Source organism: Aquila chrysaetos, chromosome 4 (assembly GCF_900496995.4).
Source record: "Aquila chrysaetos chrysaetos chromosome 4, bAquChr1.4, whole genome shotgun sequence".
Lineage (NCBI taxonomy): Eukaryota > Metazoa > Chordata > Aves > Accipitriformes > Accipitridae > Aquila > Aquila chrysaetos.
In genome coordinates, this window is record NC_044007.1 from 24,898,149 (window position 1) to 24,925,597 (window position 27,449).

Consider the following 27,449-nt stretch of genomic DNA (forward strand, 5'->3'; position numbering starts at 1 on the left):
GGTCCCTTTCAGCCCAGGCCATTCTGTGATTATATGGTTCTGTGATTATGGATACTTGTGTTGCACTATGAGCTGCTCCATCTAGGCAGAGATACTGCAATCTAGACCTATCTGAATAAAGTTTACTATTCCAGATATTTAATATTACAGCATACTTAATGTATACTAATTGTTTTGAAAAGAAACAGTTTCTTTGGGCCTGAATATAGATAAAGTAATGTCATTTTGTGTGTATAACCTCCATTACACTTAAATGAGCAGGTCACGTATGCTGGCTTGCTTTTTTACACCTCTCTAGAAATACAGAGAGGTATGAGTTCAGTCAGACACCTCGTTACTGTGCATGGGATTCTGCGTACCAGCAGAGGTGAGTTTTACAGAACAAAATGAAGGTACAAGTTACGCTGTGACAAAAGAGAGAAGGTGCTGCAGATGCAGAATGTCTCAGGGACAGCAGCAAAAATAAACAGAAACCAGTTTTGGATTCTTCCATGGTAAGGATGTCTAAATATTGTCAGCTGGGGGTTAGTAGTATTAGAAAGTGGAAGAAAACCCCAGTAAAAAGAGCACAAGCACGCTGGGGACTGGAGAATCATCAAGCAAATTACAGGAAACCCTTCTTGTCTTGTGAGTGGAAGTTTGGCCAATAACTATGTGATGATTCTGTATATCACCTGCATTGTTTCAATACTCTGTTTCACTTAATCTGACATTAAATCGATATATTCCATATGACTGGAATGGTCTGGGGTCCTCCTATTCTTGCTTGACTAGAGAAAATTGCCAGTGTAAAAGTTTTTATTGAAATCTGAAATTACTTCTGACCTTTTAACTGTTATTACAAATACTTCATTTTTTTCTCAGTATAAAGCAAAAAACCTGTTATTGCAGCAATAACCCTACCGCAGGATCATAAACTTCATTGGTTTTGTTCTTGGAGCTCACTTGGCTCTGGGTAGGGCTGCTGCCTGGCAGACAACTAGCTGTCTCCAATTTTTTTTGAACTGGTTGGGCAAAGTGCTCACGTCCATCATCTCCTTCACCAGCAGGAGAGATTCCATTTGGCCAGCAGAGGTGAGCAAAGTGACTGGAAGGAAGACAGGAGGCAGTAACACATGTGGAGGAGCAGGAGTCAGATCCTCAGCAGTTCCTCTGGAGCTTTCTGCTTCCCACGTAGTCACACACGACAGTCATGAGGAGAACAATGTGTTTTGATAGTGCCCAACTTATATTTTTACTTAGTAGGTTCTGCATAGCAATTCTTTCACAAACTTAGCGCGTGCAAATTAAACTGCCAGGGCTGATTGGATTTGCATGTGTGTCTCACTCTGCATGAGTCATATTTTTGTGACTCACTTGCACTGATGACCTTCCAAGAGCCTCTTATCCTTTTGAGCTGCCCTGTGTTTCCTCCCTCTCCAGAGCTGTCACACATGAGCTGTGTTTTTCAGGATGCCACATGACTCACTGATGGCTTGCTTGCAGATCAGGAAGAGTTTTTTCCACCAGGGACGAACTGGCTGAAATCCAGTAAGCTTGCTTCCTCTTCTTTACAGCATCTTACAGACCCTGGATGACTTGGAGGTGTTGCTGACTTTGACAATACTTTTGACCATCAAATGGGGAGAGCAAAAGGCTTCTGGAGTGAGCTGAGTCCCAAGGGAAGCTTAAACTGCCTCTACAGCCCAAGCTATGGGCTATGCAAACTTGCCCCAGGCTACTGAAACAAGTGGAGTAAAGGAATATACATGGAGAATTGCATCTTTTCCAGAATTAAATAAAATGCCATTGTTAATTATTAATAGTAATAAGTAGTTCAGTAGCTTTCAATGCTCAGATACTATGCGCTGAGCAAGGCGTAAGAGCTAGTACAGAACAGAGACTGAATAAAGCAAACCTCTGTGGGGACACAGCCCATCTTTATAAGAAACACTTTACATTAAGCCTACCTATTTGCAAACCAATTTCTATACTTTTTCTGTCAATATCCAAACTGAGGGAAGCCCCATTTCAGATAATACAGTATTATCTGGGAGAAGGTAGTGGGAGATTTATTTTTCAATGCTCCCATTCCATTACATGCGGTGAACAAAACACATTTAAGCCCACAATGAACTCCTGCAGCTCTTCCAGCTCTGACCCCTAGCTCTAATCAGCCCTGCTCCTGCATGCACGGGCTGTTTCTCAGTGGGTGAGGTCCGTTCCAGCCCTTGAATTAAAGAGGTCATCAGCCAGCACGCACCAAGTAATTGGCCCCGAGACACTGACCCACATATGGCTGAAAGCAGCGGCAGCTCGGAGCATGTCCTTGTTGAAGTGCTTTGGACATCTGCTGCTGGCCTGAGAATCATGAGTCATGGAAACTTGTTTTCCTCAACCTGTAACTTCTTTAAACTTGTTCCTAATCGTTGTTTTCTACTGATGCTGCTACACGGTTAAATTGGATTGCTGATTCAGTTACTAATTTTTTCCCTGAAAAACTTGGCTGAGGTTTAAAATATGCTTTAAAATGTGTGGCTGGACACAAAGTATATAAATATATCGATTTTTCTCTCAGGAGACAAATGTTCACACTTGGAATAGGCCCTACGTAAAAGGCATTAAGTCACTTCAGCCTAATCCACCCTTAGTGGTATTCCCACATACCACAGCACAAGCTGCTGACAGACACCTTTTGGGGGCAGCCCCAAGCAGCCACCGTGTGAAAGGATGGGTGCGCAAGAAGGGCTGAATGTGGAAACAGGCACCGTGCCTACTTCTGCTAGCTTTCAGTCTTCCCCTTTAAATGGTGGGAAATTACTTGAGCCCCTAAGGAACTGAAACCCACAAAATTTTATAACCCTGCCTCTCACTGTTGTTATTGCACATGCACTTGTTAAGCGGCATAACAGCAGTAATGTACTGCACAACTTCTGCTCATCAGACACATGCCCGACCAGCTGACTGACCAGCATCTTTGTGGAAATCAGAGGCTGCTGTATCCTGCTGTTTCTTGTAATGCAGCAAGGAAAAGTCTGTGCCAATTTGGGTCACAGCAGCCCTCTGGGCAGCTCCCTCCCTGGCAGCAAGTGCAGGGTGAACGCCGCAGACCCGACAGAGCCCCCTCGGGTTAGGAGCCGTCTGCACCGAGTCCCATTTTATTCTCCAGCTGCTTTGGATTTTCTATTTGCAGAGCTGGGCTGGTCTTCAGTAACTGGTGAAAATGAAACAAAGATTTCTACACAAACTGAAATTTATATGAAGACTTCAGAGTGATGCTAATGGCAGACCAGTTGGCCACATGCATTTCACATGTTGGTGCTGCAGAAGAAGAAACAATGGGATGCTGTGCTGATGAAATCTGCAATTAAATCCATCTTCTCAGCGTGCTAGAATATGTATCTTGTGAGTATAAAAAGGCTGTACAAGAACCACTCCTTATAACTGCAAAGAAATGCTGTGATTGAAAAGAATTAATGATGGTAAACCAAAGCACTGGCCTGCAACACTTTAAATGGTGCCTTATACAGGCCAGGACACCATCTGTTGGCACAGTCGCACATACTGGGGTATGCAATTTAAAGCAAATGACCCCTGCCTTAGAGATGCTTCTCCTATAAGTACCCTGCTACCAGCAAGCCCAGTGCTGGGACCTGTCCCAGGTTTTAGGAGAACAGGCAACGTCGTGGCTCTGCGTTGGCCATTCCTGGGAGCAGGGATCAGAGCTTGGCTGTTGGGGCTGTGTTCATGGTCCCGACTGTTGCTCCATCGCCCCTGCGGGAAGGTAGCAGACATCGGGACGATGTGCTGTGGGTCAGGGTTCCCCCTGCTAGGAGGCATCCCCCTGGGCTAAGACATGAAATGTCTCAGGGTGAGCATAGAACTTCATTCTGCATCACCCTTTCCCATCTGCTGAGGACACCAGGACATGCAGAGTGGTCTCATCTCCAGGCTTGACACCTAGTACACGCAGGTTATAGGCATATTATGGAGACCAGGGTTAATATTCAGTTTGCTGAAGACCAGTCTGTCTCACTGAACTGGAATACCTTTTGGCTGCCCCACTGGTAACTACCTCTTCCTACCTTCCTTCCTTTCCAGAAAAAGAAAGGGCCAAAAAGAAGAGAAGAAGAGACCGTACTCTGCAGCTGCAGAGTGCTCAGGGCAGCCCGGGGGAAAAGCTTATTCTGTTGTGTTTGTGCTCCCCTGAGCCCAGCTCATTTGGGCCTGGGGGACTTCTCCCATGGTGGGGAGGTGGAGGTTGAAGCCTCAACCGTTCTGTCTCAGCAGCTGGGCCTGGCCAGAGGAAACCGAAGCCCTGTTCCCCAAACCAGATGCAGAGGAGGGCGTGATTCAAAAGCCACTGTGCTGGCTATATGCCATTTGAAGTCCTGTGTACATGTATATAAATACATTTGTGCTGCTGGATGTCCTTCCTCAGCCAGATAGGAAACACCTATGTTTCATGGTATGTAACTCTGGTTCACTTTCTAGACAAACACAGTAAATGGAATAACACATCTTGGTCTACTCTGAAAAAGATTCTGTGTAAAACTGCCTGAAATATTCATTAGCTGCTTTGGATCCAAGTAAATCCTAAGGACTAAAAAGACAAGTGCTTGTGTGTGGTTAGCTGGCTCGCTTTCTTACTACCCTCTCTTGTCCCCCTTCCCTTTTCACAATCCCACGACTGCAAAGCACAAACCCACCATCTAATACTGCTATATCTTGATTTCTGCTCAATAGAGTTTTCCTTTGCATGTAGCTTCACCCCAAATAAGCGTCATGATGCCAAAAGTTTCTGAGGAATTATGTGATTCTGTTTCATATTTCCCACCAGCTGAATGCAGCTTTTCCTACTGTAGCTTTTCCTAGGTTACAATGTTTTGGTTTCTCTCCCTATTTCTAGTCAAACTCCAGAGGGAGAGGGAGCTCAGGCATATTTTTTTATCTACAGTACCTTTCCAGTTTCAGTATATAAACGTGGTACCATCTGTTAAGTCTATCAGTGATAAAGTGTGATGCATCTGATAGTGTCCAGCTTTCTTTTCATGGAGCAGATTCCATAAATCTGCATGGCAGCTCTTTTGGAAACACAGGAAATTCAAATGAAAATGCTAACTGGAATTTAGCATGTGTTTCTGTGTGAGTCATATTTTTTGTGACTCATTTGCACGACAATATGTTGCTAGAATGAGCATTATATGAGCCACATATATTCTTGGAAAAAACATCTGTTAGCCACTTTAAAACAAAATGAGTCTTTTGCACTGTTAATTTCTTAGGTTTCTTTTTTCTGTAGAAAGTATTTTTGCCATTCCAATTTTAATTGCATTTCTTTTATAAGCTGGAGATTTCCTTGCCATACTTAGTCAATGAAATACCAGACCCACCTGGGGTAAAAATGAGCTAATGCTAGCATCTGAGAAATTTAAAGAGCACATCCCTTGTTGCACCTGGCAGGTCTATGTATTTATTACATTCATACATACTTCTTAAAGGTGCAAACAAAATCAACGGGATGGCTATGAACATATAAAGCCAGAAGGCTAAATTGTGTTTCTAAATCACAGAAGAAAAGTGAATATCACTTCCAACAGCACCCTAAAATACCCTATCTGTTGTTTGTTTGTTTTTTTGTTTTTGTTTTTTTTTTTAATTTTGAAGTAGCTTCAATAACCTAATCAACCTCTTTTTTCACAATAACTTTCCCTGTTCATGTTGTTAAATGTGCTATCTGCAAGCAACATCCCTGGCGTCCCTGTGGCTCTGTGGGAGTTCTCTAACCCAATGCATAATTGCTCTGCAGATAAAGAGCAAGAACTATTCTGAAATAAAACCCAACATGAGTAATACAAGAACAGCAGCACTGCGCTGTGAGAAACTTTCAGAAGGGTGCAAGAAGAGGGCAAATATACCACCATACTATCCAAGAGGCCCAAGGCTCAAGGGACTAGTTGAGCCACAGGTGGTTGTTTTTCATACCTTGATTTGTCTGATCTTACTCTGAGCTCCTTCTGGACTTCTGCCCCGCAGAGCAGGTGGGGGCCGACCTCGCTAGACCATGAACCTGGGTGCAGTGGTTTCACGTGAGCCATTTCTGGCTGCGCTGGGTGATGCTACATCTTCCCTTCCTCTGGTACCTGCCACCTCCAGCCCTCTCACCCACGAGGTTTGCATAAGAGCAAACAAATCATCACGCCCTGTGCCTTTTTGCTGCCTGCTGTGACAGTCCTTTATGTTATCCCTCCCAGGAGGGATTGTGTGGATCTATTTACCTGCTCTACAATATCCTTTTTGAGATAGTGCACCAAAAGTGAATGCATGGTTCCAGAGTTGGTAGGCATCAAAACTGAGAAAGAAATCTTTAGATTTCTTTTTTTTCTATTCCTTTCTTAATATTCTTAGCATTTGATTTACTAGTTCGACCAGAACTGAGCAGTAAGCTAATATTTTCACAGGTCTATGTATTACAGCTACAAGATCCCTTTTTCAGGTGGTCACACTTAGTTCAGAGTCCACTGCAGTGTCTGTGAAACAAGATTGTGCTACCTCTGTGTACACTACTTAGAATTTATCACCACTAAGTTTCTCTGCCATTTCATTGCTCAGTCACTCAGTGTCATGAGATCCTTCTGCAAAGCTTTCTTGGCTGATTGTTTTCTGTATTTTGAATGACACTGCAAAAAATGCTGCTGTTAGATTTTCTTCCCCTTCCCAGAACTTTTATCAATGTAATGAACAGCATGGGTCTCACTTTTTAAAGACTGATAATTTATCCTTATTCTCTATTTCCTAGCTTCAGTCTGTGAGATGACCTTTCTCTTGTCGCTACACATCTTAGGGTGTTTTTTAAAGCTTTTGATGAGAGACTCTGCCAAACACCCTTTGAAAAACCAAGAAATTTGTATTAACAGGATCTCCCTTGTCCACTGGATGACGCGCTCCTTCAAAGGATTTATGTGTCATGAGCTCCCCCTACAAGCATTATGCTTTCTGGTTGTGGCCTACATGTTCATGTGTTTGTCTATGAGATTTTTCTGCTTTTTTTCCATAATGTCTATCACTTTGCTTTGTATAGCTGTCAGGCTGCCTGGTCTGTAGTTCCCCAGATCTCATCTAAAGCCAGGCCTCCCAGCAAGGACATTCCACGCATGACCAGAAGTAGACTCTATACACAGTAATGCACTTACCTTAAAAGCCAAAATGATACTTATGAAGAGGAGGATAATCACAACCAGACATGTAGGGTTCACAGACATAATCTCTTCCTTGTAGGGAAAATTGGTGGGCTGCATAAGCAAAAATAAGCAAAACACTCTAAGTTCATCTCACAAGTCATTTAAGAGCCATTCAGTTAGTGCACTCCATAATTAACAGCTTACAAAACTTCCTGTGAACTACTAAATCGGGAGCTCTCTGCACCAACAACCAGTTTCAGTCAGTTTAGCTGGAACAGGCATTGTGAAGACTCAGTTGCCAAACGTTCCCTGGAGGGCTGAGGAATTTGCATTTTGCTTTGTATGTGTTGTGGGCTGTCCCTTTCTTCCATGCACACTGGGTTTGTATCTGACACAAACTAGCAAAGGACATCTCTCTGGGAGCTTTGCAGCAGGAAACCTGCCATCTTGGGCAAAAGCAGGCATGTTCTGTATTTATTAACTAATCATTATACTGGCACTGGTTGCCAAAGACCAGTGGCAGCTCCTTCCAGAAAGTCAAAGCAGGAAAAGCTGGACAGCATTATCCTTTCACCTAAATATTTGATCAAAAGACATTGGGTCTATTCTGCTCTGTCTTATTCTGGCTAAATTTGGACTACTTCTCCAGGAGCACTTGTTAGTGCTGCTGAGTGCATGCCCTGTGGAGGCAAGGGTCCTACAGGGGAGCAATGTCATGATTTCAAATGAAAATGTGCTCCAGGTCCTTCTGTTACCTCATACATGAAATGGAGGTGACAGAATTAATCTTCCTACTTAGCGCAGACTCTAGTAATATACAGTTGTGAAACACATTAGGATCATTGGCTGAAAAACAACCTCTAAGAATGTTTTACTGTATTTGTTATTGCTTAAAGAAAACACACCCTTTAAAATGAATGTTCCAAATCGTTTTGAAATATTGCGAGGCACAAGTTCCTGTTTCAGTTAGAATAAACCATTGTTCACAGACAGAGCTATTCTCCACAAAAGATAGCTCTGCTGCAACAGTAGCTCATTATAACTGAATGCATTAGCTCCTTCCACACACAACCCCCTTTTCCCTTACAGGTCTAATTACTTAACCAGGCCAGTTCTGCATCCTTGTCAGGACAATTAACTAGACCGAGCTATAACTGTATTCTTGGCGATGATGGTGTAAATCCAGAGTAACCCCTTAATACCCCTTATACCAGCACTCGGCCCAGTGCATCAGGAAATTATCTTTTTTTATTGGACAGCTGCTCTTTATTTAGCGCTTCCATGAACTGTTCAGAGTGGTTAACATCAACAGCAGCTGTAACCGTTTGCAGATAAATGTTACATAAGCACATTTTCCGCTTCTTGACAGCAATGTTTCTGTTTCTGTACTGAATTTTGTGGCTGAAGTTTTTATCACGGTATCTTCTTTGTCAATGTACAGCTTTTGTAGGAAACTAGCTTGCTGTAATTCAATAAGTTGCTCTTTTTTTTTTTTTTCCACAGAAGGTTATTGCTAAATATAGTGGATGCGATCACCCAGAGACCAAGAAAGCAAGAGTATATGCCAAGAAAAGATGCACCGAAGAATAAACACAAACCTTATATGCAGAAAATTTAAGTATTAATGACACAGCTTGCTCTCCTGCTTGCAGGAGGGAGGCCATGCACGTGGTTAGAAGGTCCAGTCAGTTAAAGACAGTTACAGTAAAACTGCCCCTAAACAATATTTTTAGTACTGACTTACCCTTAAAAAACTAGTCAAACTAGTTTGTGAATGTAATAAAAAAACTCCTAGTGAGGCTTTGGTCTTCCTACACTCTGAGTTTTGGGAATCAGTTACCAGTCAAAGACTGGATGACTGCATGCTGGCGTCTTGGCCATAACCTTACGGCCTGTTTCCAGATGTCAGCTCAGCTTGGGTTTGTGTGGGGGCAAGAGGAGGGTGGGAGAATGACCAAGAAAGTTCCTGCTACCTTAAAGAGCAGGAATATCTGCTGGAGCCATGAGCCCTGGTCAAGTCTGGGAGCAGCACATGCTGCTGAGCAGCACCTGGCCCTCCCTTACCTCAGCAGCATTTCAGGTGAAAAGACAATAATTCAGCACTGAAAGCAGCAAGCCAGGAGAGCACGTGAGGAGCAAATCCTGCGGTTTTTTCCCCTTCAGGCTCAGCTTTCTGTGTCTCCATCCTGAAGAGATGTGAGGCATAAGCAAGCCCCAGCAGGGCGGTAGGTGCTGCACCCATGTGGTGGTCACCCCCATCCACAAGTGCCTGGGAGATCTTGGTGTAGGGTGTGAAACCGAAGCCAGCTCCTCCTGGAGCTTCCCAGCTTGCTGTGTGGGAGAGAAAGCTTTCAGGGCTGTGATCAATAGCCCAGGGCCATCTGGTCAGCATGGAAGAAACTCCCTTTGTTTGCTGACCAGGCTGGTGGCACCTGCCGACCAAAAGATGTTAATGCTCTTTTGCTGAGGCTGGCCTGTGATCAGTCTGGTCTTGACTCACAACTACAAACCCCTTCAGTGCAGTAGGAAAAACAATTTATAAAACGTGCAGCTTTTGGCAAAGAAGCGGAAAAGATGGTGGGAAGCATCTCAGCTGGCTCTGGGCTTACCTGGTGCAGGCACCATCATGGAGCTGGTGCCATCAGGAAGCCCTTGGGATCCTCCTACGGCAGCAGCCGCTCCCAAAATCTCCTTCACTCCCACAGAAAATGGGTACCAACAGTGGTTCAGATGAATGAAAGGCCCATTGCCCTCCACCGACTGCAGTGATAAGCTTAACCACCCATGCAGGTGTATGAGGAGGGAAGAGAAATCCTGCTCCTGTGCTGGGTGTTTGCTCTCCTGTGGGGAGACCAGCAGTTGAAATCCTGCTGCTGGGAAGGCCCCAGGCACCAGGCTCGGTGCTGCAACTTCTGAGAAAAGCTCAGTGTCAAATGTTGTGCAATGTTTGCTGAAGCTGAGACTGAAATATGGCTGGGTGGGAAAAATCAAGCCTGTCACTGGAAATACAGGAGTGATTTTGCAGCAGGACATGATGAAGTTTTCTATACAAACAAGAGGTAGTTGTAGTGGTGTGGCACCGGCATGCTAAAGTCATAATTAAAGTGTCATTTATAACTTTGTCACGGACATAGAGAAGGCTGCATGCATAATATACCTGGTAAACTTTCAGTTTAAAAAAAATTACTGCTTATACATAGCAAAACTCTATTAGACACTTAAAAAGAATCTAAAACTTGCATGGAAAGTATATTTCTACTGCATCAGTATTGTACAAATGCACAAAAAGAATAAAAAGTCCAAGGCTGAAGCCCTTTCTCATTCCCTCAGCCTGCTTGCATAACCTTTCATGTTTTCCTTCCCCTTGGACCACAGAAAAATTGACTTTAAAAGATGGCGTGGATTCTCATTCAACAATTACAATCCTCCAAGTATCAGAATCTTACAAAACTGAAAGAAAACAGTAATGTGTCTGTAGAATTTTTAAATCTCTGCTATGAAGTTAGTAGTACTTCTTCCTTGGAATTATAAAGTGGCATTAAAAATGTCAGAAAGGATATTCCCTTTCTAAGCTTTAGTTTATAGGAAAAATTTCTTTAGGTTTAATCTCTTTTACATTCTCTAGATGTTTCCCCCTAGGATTTAAAAGCATGACTGATATGACCTGAATTGTTAGACAGCAGCATTGCAGGTAGTCCTATAGTAAAGCTATTTAATATACTTCGAAATTTCTTTAGATCAACTGTACTAGTCCTATACTTAAATAAAAAACAAGTTTGCGTAACTCAGTTGCAGACTAGCCTGCTCTGCACCTCTGCTTCAATTCATTTCATGTACTGTTATCAGATGACAGAAGATAAAGTGTTTAATTTGAAGGCTTTAGAAAGCCCATATATCAAAGATTTAGCGGCGCTAAAGAAATGTGCTTTAGATCAAACTGCTTTAGACCACTGCTACTGCTCTGAGAACCAAAATTATTTTTATTTTACAGATGCTGGATTTACTGTATGTGAATTTTTTTGTTTTTTCTAGTGACAGTGATAATGACCAGGATGTCCAACATAAACCTTAGAAAGTTTTATGACATGTGATTGCCATACAACATTTCAAATGCTAGATCTACTTATTTTACATGACCCTTCGTGCTGGGATGCTCTTGCAATTTATGAGAATTAAGTGGCACACCTGTGTGCAACTAGGTATTAAAAGGCAACAAAAAGTTTCCAAAGACACTTGCGCTTCTGAAAGAAACATCCAGTATAGGATGACATTACCAAATACCCTGTGAATGCAATGTTCTGTATTTTACAATTGCAACATTTTCAGCTAGGGCTCTGCCTAGCCTATTGATAGGTACTCATTTATCATCTTGCTAAAAGTACATGGAGGGTTTCACAGTAGCTTGCAACTCATCACTGGTAGACTGAAATCTGGCAGATGTGCACCAAACTGAATAGATAACATAATGCCAGATACTAGTGTGGGGAAGAAGAAATGGTTAAAAACATGGGGTTTTCACCTTAGAGCAAGCAAAAAATGTTCTTCTGAGACTGCCAAATATATTCTATTACCTAATGCATACCTTCTTCTAGATATTCAATAATGGATTTGAAGAATGATTGGGATTTTTCATTTCCCTTACGGAGCTGTGCTCCCTAAAATATCATTCCCCAAATTCAAAGCAGTTTTAGAGGAACAAAAACTGTAAGAATGCCAGGAAGAAACACAGCCCTTGCTTTCTGCCTACCTTGGCAGACCTCGGCAAAGGGGGTGAGGGCAAGATGACTCTAGGCCTTATTTATAAATCATCAGGAGGGATCACACCCAACTGGCATAACTCAGGTCTCACTTACAGGGACAAGGGTATTAACCACAGTCTTGCTGTAAACGTGGTGTTTGAGATTACAAACCTATCTACCATGAATATTATTAAAAGGTAGGGAAACAAGTCCATAGGTACAAGCCTGTTTATCAATATTTGAGCGCCAGCACTGCATTGATGGCATTATGGCTAAAAATTTGAAAAGCTTGTTTTTAGTTTCATTTCATTGTGTGTCTCAGTATCTGATACCGGTGGATGTGATCTTCACCTCTCCCTTTCACTTTTGGTCCCTCACACAGAGTGTATTTGCTCTGAGCCAAATGCAACAACCTTTTGCAAAATGATGTGGCCCTTCCAGGTAAGGGTACGAGGCGTTCCTGCTGAGCCACTTGTGCTTGGGGCCACAGCTAAGACACAGCTCCAAAGCAGTTGCAGAACAGCTTCAGACCAGCTTCAAAGCTTTGTTGAACAGGTAACATTAACTGTACAAAATTCATCGCACCTCTTGGTAGTTTTTGCCAATCGCTATCCTCCACTGTGAATGATAAAATAGAAAGAACTCCTTGTTTCTAAATCAACTTAACTTGGACTAGCTTTTAGCTACTCATTATTATTATGCCTCTCATCTAATTTAAACAGCCTTTTAATACCTCACTATTCTGCATATGAAAACTCTGATGGTATCACCTCTTGGTCTCTTTTCTCAGCAAACTAAGGAGGAAAAGCTGATTGTCTCTTGTCATACTACGATATACCCAGCTTTTATATAGTTTTTGGAGGAAATTTTCTGCATGTTTTCTGACTTTTAAGTATTATTCTTTACAACATAAAGACACCATAAATAGACAGACGAAACCTATGTCATCAACTGAGAATGGAAGTCTCCTCTCCATTACTATTCATTGCTGGTTTTTAGTGTCCACAAATCCCATGAACAGTTTTTGCAAATAGCAAAAAAACCCTGGGAACTCTTGTTTTGGCATTTAGTTCCTTAGACTGCTTACAAGGTCACTGCATCCCAGGTACAGTTGCCATACTGTATGCTCATCTGTATTCCTCATATTTTCCCATTTCTTTGCATTTAGCGATGTAGCACACATTAATGACCGAACTCAGGTTCTCAGTCAGTCTAGCTCCCTCTGATTAATGGCTCCATCCTTAGTGTTACTTACTTCTTCATTGATCTCTGTGTCAGCCACCAGTTTTATTAGAAGTGATTTTGCTGGGAAAAGTCACACGTACTGCTTCTGGGGAATGCAGAGATGTGCTCACTTTGGGCAGTGCAGGGATAGGGTCTTTCAGAGGGTGACAGAACAGGTAGGTTAGGCTCCTGCTTGCAGCTTCCCGCTAGAGGACTCGATCCCTTTAGACAGGGAGCCTGGGGAAGCTTTCCCAAGGCTGATGTTAGCCTTCGTGAATGGCCTCTTGGGTACCAAGGTTATTAATGGAAGTCAGGAAGAGCGTGATATCTACTGCCAATTCCTGGAGACCTTCATCTGCCCAAAATAGAAACTTATTGGCAGATGGTCGGCTTGACCACGACCCTTCGTAGTCTGCCAGCTAACCTCTCCTAATCTATTTGATACATCCTTTATTGATCCAGTGCTTTATTGTTGCTCTGAGCATCATGCTGCGAAGTCAAACGTCTCACGAAAGTCTATTATGCCTCTGCCCATCTTTATTGACGAAGCCAGTAATCTTGTCAGTGAAAGAAAATGAGTTTGCCTGCAGGACTGATTTTCCGTGAAACTGTGTTGGCAGTCATTAATCATATTGTTCTGGTCTAATCCTTTATCAATTGACTCTCCTCTCAGGCCTTCTGCTATTATTCTGCTTGGTAGCAATGTCAGGCTAATCAGCCTATAATTATCCTGGAAATCCCCCTTGCCCTTTTGAGCACTGACAGTTTAGCACTCCTGAAGTTTTACAGCATTTCATTACCAGTCTGGAAAATGATTTACAACAGCGCGCAAAGATGTGTGCAACCAGAGATTTTAACGCTCCAGAGCAGGAACACATCTCACAAAGTGCTCTGCTGCACCCTTCCCAATACCTTCCAAGGACTGCTCCTTGTATTTCTGCTACAGAAGGGCCTATTATTTTTTTATCTGCAGGAACAGCAGTGATGTTTTAGCAGACATTTTGAGAGAATCAGCTGCTCTTTGCCGTTCTAGTGAGCCGGCTCCAGATGTGACACCAGGTTTTCAGCAGAAGAGCCGGGGCTTTTTGGTGCACATCTCCCAGTCTGCTCCTGTCCCCCTCACGTTCTCGCATAGTGACCGAGACTGAGTAAAACCTGGTTACGATTCATGCTCTGGGAAGGGGGGTGTGTACCTGCAGCCACACAGGCACTTGTGCTGCCACAAGAGCAGGGCTGGCACCGATGCAGAAGTGAGGGACTGCAGGCGAAGGATGGGCAGGAGGGCTCCAGCCAGTGGCAGTGCCAGCTTCAAGCACTCGCCAAGTGATGGCCGTAATTTGCTCTTTTCCACTTGTATCTCTAAGAACCTTTTGAATTATTCCTCTGCTTCTCTTCCAGTGTACCATCAGCTGTGAATGCAGGCAGGTATTAAATAAGGCAAAGGATAACAGGCCCCTGATGCATCCCAGCTCCCGCTGGCTTGACACATTGCCTCTTCCCGCAGATTTGTGTGGCTACTTATCTGCCTGCTGTTTCTCATTACCTGTTATTTATACTGCCCTAGCTAGTTTTCCATCCACATAACAAAGTTCACAGCCAAGCTAATCTGTATTTAGGTTCTCAAGGCAGATTTTCAGAGACGGCCACACCGTTGGCTTCTCCAGAGCTCTGCAACTCCCCCTGAACCCTGCCGGACATGGCACGTGGTCCTGTGGTGAGACAAAGGTGGGTGGGCTCTTGTCTTTACTTTAGGTGGTTGCAATCATATCTTGTAACCTTACGCAATACTGGTTATGGATGTTTGGCCAAAGTAGACCATGGCAAGAAGGGAGCCCCTAACTGACCCTAAGTCAGAATCCAAAAACATTTTCTAGCAAAACCAAACCTACATTGAATCAAACTCCTGCCTAATGAAATCTGTGTTAAACCCACCAAATAAATTAAAAAAAGCAACAAAACATCCTTGAAATAGCACCAAAAATAAGCCACTGGATATGAACATATCCTGGTTTTGGCTGGGATAATTTTCTTCCTAGTAGCTGGTATAGGGCTGTTTTGGATTTAGGATAAGAATGTTGATAACACACTGATGTTTTAGTTGTTGCTAAGAATTGGTTACACGAAGTCAAGGACCCTTCAGCTTCTCATACTGCCCTGCCAGCAAAAAGGTGGGGTGGGGGGTGGGGGAGCTGCACAAGAAGTTGGGAGGGGACACAGCCAGGGCAGCTGACCCAAACTGGCCAAAGGAATATTCCATGCCATGTGACGTCATGCACAGTATATAAACTAGCGGGAAAGCTGGCTGGGGAATGCTACTTGGGAACTGGCTGGACATCAGTCATCGGGTGGTGAGCAACTGCATTGTGCATCATTTGGTTTGTATATTCCAATTATTATTATTATTATTATTATTATTATTATTATTATTATCATCATCATCATCATCATCATTATCATTATCATTATTATCATTATTATCATTATTATCATTATCCCTTCTTTTTCTGTCCTATTAAACTGCCTTTATCTCAACCCATGAATTTTACTTTTTTTCTGATTCTGTCCCCCATCCCAATGTGTGGGGGGGAGTGAGCGAGCAGCTGCATGATTTTTAGCTGCCTGCCGGGTTAAACCACAACAGAACACAATAACTCTGAATCCAAAAGCAATTACTTATTACCTGTGTCTTGCAATATGAGTTTCATTCTAAATGAAGTGGTTCTGAGAGCTTTCACAACACTGTAAAACTCCAGAGCTCTGCACAAATCTTGTAATGAGTTAGTAATGTAACCTTGCAAGGATGTTGAATATGGACTAGCTAGGACTGAGAGGACTTTTCAAGGACTGCATAGGCAGTCAACAGGAAACTGCTGGCTAGAAATACAGGACAAACAGTGCACCTTGCATAGTCTTTTTCCCCCCAAAGCCCCCAAAGGTTTGTGAACATCAAGTGATTTACCAGCTGGCGGAGGTAGTCCTGAATTGTGCTGGGATAGACGAGTACACTGATGGCAACCAACGTGTTGAGAGCAAAGTCAAAGATCTGGTAACAGAAGAAAGGGATAATCCAAGCTGCATGTTGCTAAAAAGGAAATAAAATAAAAACTCATCAGCCACAAGTTAAAATAAAAGGATATATGTCTTTCTGCATGAAAATCTAAGGAATATTTGACACAATGCAGTGTTAAATCAGCTGAAAGAAATATGACATTCAGCCAAAAGGGTTGGCCAAGCCAGTTTGGCTGCTGTAATATACGTGGTGTAAGTCCCACAACTCACTATACTAGGACATTTAGAAACCACATGATACTTTTTCCCCCTAATTAATAGGGTTAGTTGTGGGACAAACCACAGGCTTGGGAGTTGAATGGGAAAAAAAACCCTTAACTTTGGTAGGTACAAGATTCAGTTCTCTGAATTCACAGTTTGCCCAGAGCTTGCTCATATTTAAAACTGCAGACAATCAACACAACTGGGCAGTCTTCCTGCCTGCAGCGTGGCGTCCTGGGGTACCACTGATCTAAGCAATCAGTTCTGCTGCCTCTTTGACTTTTTTTTCCTCTCAGTTTTCAGCTAAACAACTAAACAAGAAATTGTTGGAAAGCAATTTTCTTATTTTTGTTTCTACAGAATTGTGTAGTTCACTTGATTCATGTCTTCACCGAATATAATGAATTACCTTATATGCGCCATATGTAGCCATTGCACAGATCAGAATCATAAGAAGAGAAATTGCTGTGGCAATGCACATATCTGGAAGAGAAACACATAAAAATAATTGCAATAAATTCAGAGCTTGGTTCAGTTATTTTGCTATCTACGTCGTGCAGAGCATCTCAAAGGGCAGGGTGGGAAGTGGGTGGAGATGGGGTCAAGTGCATCATTCACCCATTGCTGGAGGAAATCTCTGGCTTTTGTGGGAAACCTCCTAAATATGAGAAGCACAGACAGTGATTACACCATGCAAGCCTCTGCAGCCTCTATGAGGCTGTGGAGATGCCATGAATGGTTTAATTTTTCTGAGGATTTTCAAAAATCAGGAGCAGTCTTGACAAGAAGACTACTTTGCTGGTGATGATGACATCTGTAGTCAGAAAGTGTCTGCTTTTCTGCACTGCAGGTTGTTTTTGCACTAATAGCTGCTGTATACCATTGCTCATATATCTCTAAAAACTCTGGAAAAGGAGAAATGAATTTTTAAAAGCAAAACTGGCAGGTAGAGGCATCTTAGAGCAGAAATATCATCTTGAAAATTTTCATTTCAACCAAGAATACTACAGAGATATAGAGTTATTAATGAAAATGTATACCTGTCAGGAAAGGTGAAGTAGTAAGGGCATGAAAATATTCTTTAAGGTTTTGATTGGAGTAATTACAGGACTCCTATCTTTTTATGCTTTCAATTAACTTTTCAATAGATGTAAGAAGTTCCTAAGCCAGGAACAGCTGAAAGGAAATCCTGGGGCAAAAATTACATATTTTTGGTCTTTTTGTATACACTTCCCTTGATATTACAGGTCATAGTCAGGATACCAGAAGTGTGTTTCTGAACTCGACCTTATAGTGAATTTGGGAGTGCAACTGAACATTGCAACCGCTTTTCTGAGGCTAAGCCAGTGCACAAAGAAGAGAGAGGATGTAAGGTATATAGGACGTGACTTTAGAGATCCCACCTCTGTCGGTATTTTTCAGGTACCTGCTGTTCACATTGCTGTCACCAGGTGCATTTAAACTACCTGCCTTGATGAGGCATTTTGGTGGACCTGAGACACACAAATACATGACACTGTTCAGGCTGTTCACTACCCATCACTGCCTGACTCTGGAGGCATTCAAAGCGTGAAGATGCCTCCATTTGATCACAGAGTTGCCACAACATCTAACTCCAACACATGATGAGAAGCACTAAACAGCATGGGACAGTCCCTCCACCTCCCTGGCTGCATCAAAATGAGGTTCTGGGTAGGTGCCCTGGAGCTTTCATCAAAGTCCATGAAAGGTCCTGATCTGGTAGCTGTGGACAGGTTTCACCTATCACCACCAGGCAGCAGTGCAGGTTCACCCAGGTCATGGCTAAAGAGGAATGACAGACACTAAGTCTTGTCTGTCATTTTTTCCAGCCTACCAGTGCAATCATCCATGTAGAAGACAAAGGACCCAGTCCTTGATCCTCCTCCTCCAGAGGGAACACAAACCTTGCACTAGTGCAGAGCTCCTGCCTGCACTAATGCAGATTTCTGCTGGCCCTTGATGAAGAGAGGAACCTAAGACTTGTGAAGCTGATGGAAAAATGAACAAGAGGAGGCTGTTGCTGGCTGGTGAGGGCATCTCCAGAGGGTGCTTATGTACGTTGGGCTACAGGCTCTTTGGGTACTGTGCCTACCAATGGCAGGATTAAGGACTTGGGAACCCAGGCCTCCCCTTTTCCAGGACACTGCCTGTGTCCTGGGTTTCAGGTTTCTTGCTTTCTCTCTCTTGTCCCCAGATTTTCTCCTTTTGATTGCATAGGGACTCAAATGCAGCAGAAGAAGCCCTATTGCAGGCTACTTCCTAATTTAACGGATGGGCCCCTTTCCTGGGCACTTGGAGAAGCACATTTAAACTGCTGTAGTCTGATGAGGGTCTGGAATCCACATGTCCTTCCTCACAGTGCAAATGCTTGAATCTTTGTCTTATTGTCAAAATAAGCAGATCTCACCCAGGAGAGGCACCAGCACCCAGCTCTGACGTTAGCTGCACCCCTGCGCTCACTGCTTCCTAGCTGGTGGCTTTATGCAGCTCGGCTTGTGGGTGCTTGGAAATGCCATTGGGAGGCAGCTGGGCTCCCTGCTTATAATTCAGGAGGGGATGACATCTCAGTGCATCCCAAATTGCTCTTCATCCCAAATTGCTCTTCAGAGGCACCGCCTTCTCCTCTTTGACTGTGTAGAGAATCCGAACATCCAGCGCAGGGATCTGAACTGCATTGCCATGACAAGTCTCCAACTTTTTAGGAGCTGTAAGGGTGTGCTGTGCTTGTTAGAGGTGATCTGAATTCTGCCCTCAAGAGGAAGAACCACCCACAAAACAAACCTGTACTAATAAAAGGTACTGCAGCCTCTTCAGACACTTTTGCCTGTGTGGTCATTTACTCTGGCTGCCCACATACATCCTGTGAAATCAAAATTATTTTGAATAGACCAGGTACAATCAAGGTAATGAAAGAAAAGGAGAGAAGTGGAAATGGCTGCCTATAGCCACTAACCTCAATTGAACCTCTTGTAAAAGAGGCTCTTGGATCAATATTTTTATTTTAACCATCAGTTTGAAGGCACTGCTCGTGTATTTATTCTGTCCGTTCTTAATCCCAGTCACCTACTCACTGTATCCAAGGGGAAGCTGCTGTCATTGTCATTTGCAGCAGATGCAGCAGTCACAGGCCTTGCTTTGCTTGTGACAGCGGCAGTACTGGTTTACAGCCAGAGCCCAGCAAACGGCGATAAACTTGACATTGAAGCTCTGGTCTGACACACTCATGCTCCTCTTCTCCCGTGTCTCTCTGGCTGTGCTCCGTTGTGCCAAGTCCTAGTTGGCTCAAGCTGGTTCTTTCTCATTTAAGGCTTCATTGGTTTTTTTGAGCTGTGTCGGCTTCAATTAATCAGAATGAAACTAGATATGTAGCACATTAAATGAGAAGCTAACAGGGGTGTGTGATTTTTTTTCCAGCCATGCTGTACTTTCCATGGCATTCATGGCTAGAAGGGCTGTACTTGAACCACTGCAGTGGCTATACAGCCTATTGTCCTAGATGACTTTTTGAGTTTTCTGCTTGGGTTTAAAGAAACCAGTTGGGTTTTTTCCTCTTATACCTTGCAGTGAGATTCTGCCTTCCTGCCGCATTGGGGAGAAGATTCTGCTGAGGCTGAGCAGAGCTCCTGCCATGGGGCACTTGCACGCATGGCAAGCTCTGCAGCTGGAGCTCCCTTGAACCCATCTCACAAGTATTTCTTTGCCTTCCCCTCTCCTCTTGCAGAGGAGGCTGGTGGCAGGTGCTGCGGGGACAGGGAGGAGCAGCCAGTGAGGCCAGTCCCTGAGCCAGGACCTGTGTAGAGTGATGGAGACTTCAAATCCTCCAGCTCATCACCTGCCCCAGCCCTGGAGTTAATCGCTGGCTCACAGTTCCGACAGCAGGGACCAGAAAGCTGCTGATCAGCAGCCTGCAATCCTCAGGCAGTTTTGCCCACCCTTCTAGCCGTATTTTTCCAGCAACCTGGCCTCCTTACTGCCAGCTAAGGGTTACTGCCTCGATCTCTCCTCTGGGCTGCTTGTGCAACCTCAGTGCTGTTGCTGCCAGCCACCATGCAGCCTCCTGGGTCACAACCCATGCGGCGGTGGCATTTTCTCTCTGGCAAAGGAAGGAGGCCAATGAGAAGGAAAGAGTTTTCTGCACTTTAAGCCCAGCTCATTTACTCCAAAGGATAAGACTAGAGGGGAAGATGCAGCCCTGAATATGCTACGCTGGGGCAGGGATCAAGTTTTTTCACCCTCCCTGTGACATGGGGCTCATGGAGTGGTGGTGATGGATTGGGGCAGGAAGGGTACCTACTCTACCACTTCCATTTACCCCACAACAGAATTCCAAGCCTGCTATCTGTAGGTTTCTTTAAATTTTTTTCTATTTGAATTAATCTTTTTAAACCCTGGATGCATGTCATGTTCGGCAGAGAGAGCATCGCATTATCCTGCCTTGCCCTGAGACTTCTGCTTGTCTCTTCTGCCCATCCCAGGGCAGGGACACAGGCAGCTTTTGGCCTGAGTTGCCGACATTGGTGTCAAAGTTCTCCTCAGCTTCTATAGGGCACACATAAAATTTCAGCCCTTGTTGTCATATGGCTTATGAAGTATCACACACATCTGTGACACTGTGAAGGCAGTAAATAAAACCAAGCAACACTCACTGCTTGTTTGGGCTGTTGACATGTCAGGATCATGGTCTGTGTATCTGGAGAAGCTGAGCAGGAGGCTCAGGTGAAACCCTCTGGGAAGTCAAAATGATTTATAGGGCTTTTCCATCTCCTGCCCAGAGATTATTAATCTTTTAACAGTAGCAGTATTACATTGGGCAGCTTACACGTTTCTAATTTTTCCTAGTCCAGCTTCTTGTTCAATAAACTCCCTCAGGCCCTAAGGAAATAATAAAAAGAAAGATGAGACTAAATGGGCTTAGCTGAATATCCAGCACAGGAGGAAGCCCAGCATTTTCCCCGGCTCCCAGATGTACATCTTGGAGAGCCAGCCAAACCACACACACTGGTGTCTTCCAGTACTTCCATCTGCCACATGGCAAGTCTTGGCAGACTTTTTTCCCCCTTGTTTCCTTTTCTAGAATAGAAGGGAAAAGCTATAACCTACAGCTGCTTTTAAGTGCTCAGGTAAATCCTTTCTCTGCTTAATCAAACAGGCATTTTGGAGCCTCTGGTAACGCCCTGGGAACCACGCTAAATCCTGAAATTAAGGCTGAGCAGCCATTCACAGAAGAACCGATGCTACACCAGCATTTTCCTGCAGTTTGCACTAGACTGGCTCTGGTTCTGCACATGGCAGGAATTTTTCCTACTGCTGGAACAGAAAAGTGAAAATTCTCCATAAACCAGGCCTGAGCCCAGCCAGAAATAAATATGAATACAAATACTGGGGGAATACTCTTTTCTTGGAAGTAAAGGGAAATCTGTCATGAACTTCAGGTTAGCCATAATGCCACTCCTGTGAGTCAGCTGACAAGTTTATCTCCAGCTGATATTTTCAGATCTTTTATGAAGGAGCCTATCTGAGGAGGGAGGGAAAGGGCAATTTTATATGCAAACTCTGTGTCTGCATTTTTTTGGTTGGCTATTGATAGGAACATCAGAAGTAGTAATGAGAATAACAGCTACTAGTATTTCCAGCATTATTATTTGTCAACACAAGTACATATAGATAGCAACTTTGGGACCTTCATTAGCATAAAAATTGATGTATCTTCCTGTATTTCACACACATGGTTTCACATCTAAGAATTTCAGCATGTGCAGCTAACCTGGGAAACATTTCTTCAAAAAAGACAAATACAAGTAGGACAAGAGAAGAGCATGTGGAAGTTTGTCTGATGTTTTATCTCATAAGAAAACATTTCCTCAGATTTGAACAAATATAGTCATACTTAAAGAAAAAAAAGAAAAAAAAAATTATCTCCTGCCAGCTATTTCCAGTAACTATAAAAGCCAGTAGCTTGATTCAGCTGCCTTTACTCAGTAAGGCATTAAACCGGAGGGAATCAAAGAATAAAAGGAGACATTAATTCAAATGTTCATTCGTAATTTAACTGTCTGTGAAATGTTCCCTTTACCGAATGGAAATGAGGTCGCTTGGCCCACAAGCCATTCTTTTACAGTCTTGCATGGTTCACTTCAGAAGCCTCGATAAAAAAAAATATAGAAAATACAATTTTCAAAGTGTAGATGGAAATCCCCAATGTACTTGATCTGACAGCTATTGCATTACAAAACAGAATTACTATTTTAAAGCCTTGGGCACTGGCAGGCCTCTGATGTCGGCTATATAAAACCACACTGACAGACAGTCATTACCAAGGTTAATCTCTGAGAATTAGGACAAGGCAGTCAGTTTTAATATGTCAGAATCAGCTAGGAGCCCATCTGTATGTACTATGGTCCTTACTTTCTTAAATCCAGTTATATAAAAAGATTTTTAGTTGGAAGTTGTAGGTGGTTTTCTAATGAAGACACAATAAAGTAGCAGTTGCCCCTTATTATTAATTAAATGTAGACCCTCAAGGCATACTTGCACTAAAGACCTTGTGGAAATAAGCATCTCTTAACTGATACCCAGCAGATCTGAAACACCATGGATGCAATTATTTTTCTCACATGTGAGGCTATTCCTTTTCCTACTGATATTTTTGTTGACTTCAGTAGGAATGAGGAAAGGACTTAGAGCCTTTTGCTGTGGATGGGTGTGATTCTGAGCAGCAAGACACCAGTGTAACTAGCAGGAGACCTTGTTTCAGATTACTGTGAGAAATGTTGAATGTAACAATCTTTTGAGCAGAAATGACAATAAACAGACATTTTTATGAAAATCACATTGAGGGAAAACTTTTCTAGCTATGTATTAAACGGTTAAAGCAAATCAACAAACCAAACACCACCAAATAATTTGAAACAGCCATGGAAGAAAGAAATATTTGTGAAAGACAGGAGGTTTTTGCAGGAGACATAAATGGCCTGGCTCACCCCTCCCTGAAACTCTGTTGGAAGATTTTCTACGGTGCCTTTTGGTGAGAGAAGGAAGCAGACCCGTATTATCACTAATACGCCTATGGCTATCCAGTTAGTATTTATACTTGCATCTATTACAACAGGTTTGTGCAAGTCATGCCATGTCCACCTGGGGGATGTGTAAATATGTACAACATGAATGAACACATTCAGCCAGTTACATAAATAGCAATATGGGTTCTTATGCGTGTGCAGGCACTACGGGATGTGGTGCTGGGAGGTGCAGAGACTCATAGGGACACACTCCCTATGTCTTGCAAAATCTCCCTGGGGCTTTCAGCATCATGCTCAGGGATAACATCTCCATGTCAAGAGTTGCCTCTGCCCCTGCCAAGCCAAGACACAGCAGAGCAGATGGATTACTAATAGGTAGCAGATAAGGTTACTACTCTGTAACCAGTTTGAACTGTGCCATGAATACACCTTTCACAACAAAAACGCATCTGTAAGATACCAAGGTGAAGCAATAATTAAAGGACAGTAATTATTGAAATGATAGGACAGTTACATGAATGCTGGGGCAATGAGTGCTAGTATTTAGGCAGTTTGTACTTACTGGCATCATCCATAAATTCAAATTCGCCCCCTAACTCAGCACTGGTTAGGTGGTACTGGTCAGGATCAGTCAGGGCGCTCAGCAGAATCAACAATACCACCGAGTTGATAATCTACGGAGAGGAAAAAGGGAAAAGGGTCTGTGAAAGTAATCCATGAAAAACCTCTGGGCACCATATACCCACCACAGTCTATGCCAGAGGCTGTTTTCCAACTGTACAACTGTAGTATTTAACTAACACTGCACTTAATTTCTTTGGGTTTGTGTAAGCAGGACCTATTTTTTCCCCAAGTGGCGGCAGGAAAATGAAACAAAATGTGGATTACCTCTTTTTGTTCCGACTCTCTCCCACACCATCAGAAAAGCTGTTGCTGCTCTTTCAGATTATAAAACATGTTAGCACATCCACTTCAGTTTGTTCTGTTGCAAAAACTAAAATCAATTAAAACCAATCATTTTGAGATTATTACAAATGAATGCTGTAGTCAAGGATTATTAGCATGGCAGAGCTGGAATTTGGGACAGGCCCTGTGAAATTGCTAGATGATCAGAGGAGCTGATTTGCTGGAAGAGGCTGAATTTTAAGAGGCCATGAGTGATGAGCTGATTACATGAGCTGCTAAATCAGGAGGCCTTGGGGGGATGGGAGTAGGTGGCAATGTGAGTCCAATGTCTGATGCGCACATTCCTGTGTCATATGGCACAGAGACACATTCACATACACTGAGGCCTTGGCTATGAAATGCAATAAGTGAATTAAATGCAAGAATATAGTGTCAAGTGATTCAGTAGAAGCGGATTGTCAAGCATCAGCTATGAGAGGAATGCAGAGGTAGCCAAGAGATATTTTAAAACAAATCTGAACAAAATGCTCACATCACTTTGAAGTGAAGAGGGCTAACTGCAGAAAAGAAGATTGCTCGGCACAAAATAACGCAGCCTGGCTAAAAGATTATTCTACAGAACTAGGAAGATAACTGATGAACAGGGAAATGGAGAGAAGAAAGCTGATAATAGAGTATGCTGGGAAAGATGGGTTTTTATTGCTTTGGTTCTCACTTTGAAGTTATCCTAATCTGATCACAGGTTACTAACAGCAACAAAAAGGTGTAGGAACACAGGCTATTATAAGACATAACAGGCTAGAGAATTTCTTGGGTAAGATAAATGCTTTGTGAAAGGCAAATTCCGTCATGTGTAGCTGATACCAGCTCTGCTAGCAATGATCTTTGAAAAACTGCTGACAATAGATTGAGTTCACAAGACGGGGAAAGAGCAAGCACAGTTTATGCCTTTTCAAAGCAGGAAGGCCATGTAAAGAATTTCTAGCTAGATTGTGAGATTTAAGAATAAAATAAACCTAAGAACAGACAATCAAGCAGTCTCCCCATTAGCACTTCAGATTTGCATGGTCATAACCAACAATCACCATGGGCTTGTCAAGGACAAACTGTAATTAATTCATCTTTTTTTCCTTCTCTGACAGGCTAAGAGGCCTTGTGGACAGGGAAAAAGCAGTAGATATCATCTCTTTGCATCTTAGCAAGCATTATGAGTTTCTCATAAATGAGCTAGGAAAACCTGGTTTGGTTGAAAGTGCAGGAAGGTGAATGTACAGCCAGCTGGATAGTTGTAATGAAAGAACAGTTGTCAAGGATTCAGAGCCAGTGTGGAAGATATATTGATTAGGGTTTTCCAGTATCGTTGAAAGACTTAGTGTTTCAAGTCACTTGTGACTTGTACCTTTCTTTAATTTGCAGACAATGCCAAGCTGTAAGGACTTCAGGAGATAAGATTAAAAAGGTTTTGATCAACTATGGCAGAATGCAGACAATAGAGAACAATTCCGTACCAGCAAGCATAGAGCATCACATTTGTGACAAACTGCAGAAGAACAAGAGGAGAAATAACAGAGTAGGTAACAGTTCCTCAGAAAGGAGTCTGGGTATGACAGTGAATAAACTGAACGTGACTCAGTGCCATCCCATGAGCTCATCTTTGCAGCTACATGGTGGTGGGCAGTACTGCAGAAACTCAGGTATTAGATGCACAAGTCATCCTCCCACTCGTCCACCACAGGGCCTCTGCAGAAAGGGTCCAGTTCAAAGTCCTTCTAAAACGTACCAAGAAAAACCCCGGGGAGGATCCTGCAACAGAACAGAGCGTGATCAGACATCTGGAAAGAGTGACTGACAGGGAAAAAACTGGGGTTGCTTAGCAAGGAGAAGGTGGAGGGAGACGCTCTTAGTCTTTTGTGTGCACAAAGGCAAGGAAAAGAAGGAGGCAATAGACTTTTCTCCGGATCCTCTGGGAGATAAGTAAAGTAACAGATTTAAATTACAGCAAAAGGAAATTTTGGTTAGGCAGCTTGCTGAACAGTAAGAACAATCAGACAGCAGAAGAGATTGTCTGGAGGAAGTTAGAGATCTTCTTTACAGCATTTTTTCATAGAACAGTTAAGTAGCTTTGTGTTGGGAATGCTGTAGCCATAGATGGTCTTGTCTTGACTTTGAAGACAGATCAGATGACTGTCAAGATTCAAAGTTACATTCTATAAACCCTATTAAATTTTAACATTATGTATAATTTTATATTGCAATCCAGTTCTTGCTTTATACTCCTTTGTGGAAAGCTAGAGGACATATGCCGGTATTAAATATGTTACTTAAGGAGAGTACTCAAAATAACCAAGCAATCAGAAACTATAAATGTATATAGTGTTGCTATTTTAGAGGCACACAAGTTTAATCTTTTGTACAGATATAGTCAGGAAGATTCATAAAATACTGACCTAGGCACTTTACTTTCTCTGTATAGATACATCCAGATTCAGATTACATGTTTGTCAGCATTGCCTCTAAGTCTCCGTATAAGACACATTGTGTTTGCCTGATCTGAAGTCTGCTGTGGTCAGTAGGAATCTCTCTAATGCTCTTTAGTGCATCACTTTTCTGTTTTATCAAGTTGTTCCTTTAAGATCCTCAATGATCTCTGAGCACCTTCCAACTGTGCTGTCAGCAGTGCAAGTGAAATACACCACGTATTTATTTGCTCACCTTCTTTCTCTGAGAAAAAAATGTGTGCACAGTTGGGTGTATTGTATTTGTTAGGGTTTTTCTTTTGTTTTGAAAGTGATGCGACCATTGAATTTTGAAAAATGCTTTAATGCATAAATTTAATGTGCCTAAAAACTTACTGACGTAGCATCTTCCAAGGACACATAATCAAGGACAAGACCATAAAGTGATTCCCTGTTGATATATGCAGCTGGTATGAGAGTTGAAATCTCTGTTCTAGGAAAAACAAAGGATATTTTTCTGCTCTCTCAATAGGGCTAAGATTTCCTTCAAGATGTTTTTCATTCCTTCAGCAACACATAATGTAACTACTAACTAACAATACGTAGAAAGCGTTGTCATTATGCAAAGTTTCAGTAAGCAACTAAGCCCTATAC

The 27,449-nt window shown here is 42.7% G+C and overlaps 1 protein-coding gene across 1 annotated transcript in view; it reads right to left on the reverse strand.

The window, feature by feature from the left end:
- The window catches only part of LAPTM4B (lysosomal protein transmembrane 4 beta), a 62,898-nt gene that overhangs the window by 22,040 nt on the left and 13,409 nt on the right, over positions 1-27,449 (reverse strand). The window contains exons 2-5 of the mRNA XM_030012839.2: positions 23,996-24,107; positions 16,803-16,876; positions 16,083-16,205; positions 7,173-7,271 (exon numbers count right to left, since the gene is read on the reverse strand). Coding sequence (XP_029868699.1) covers positions 7,173-7,271; positions 16,083-16,205; positions 16,803-16,876; positions 23,996-24,107 — 408 coding nt within the window. The remainder of the gene's footprint in view (positions 1-7,172; positions 7,272-16,082; positions 16,206-16,802; positions 16,877-23,995; positions 24,108-27,449) is intronic.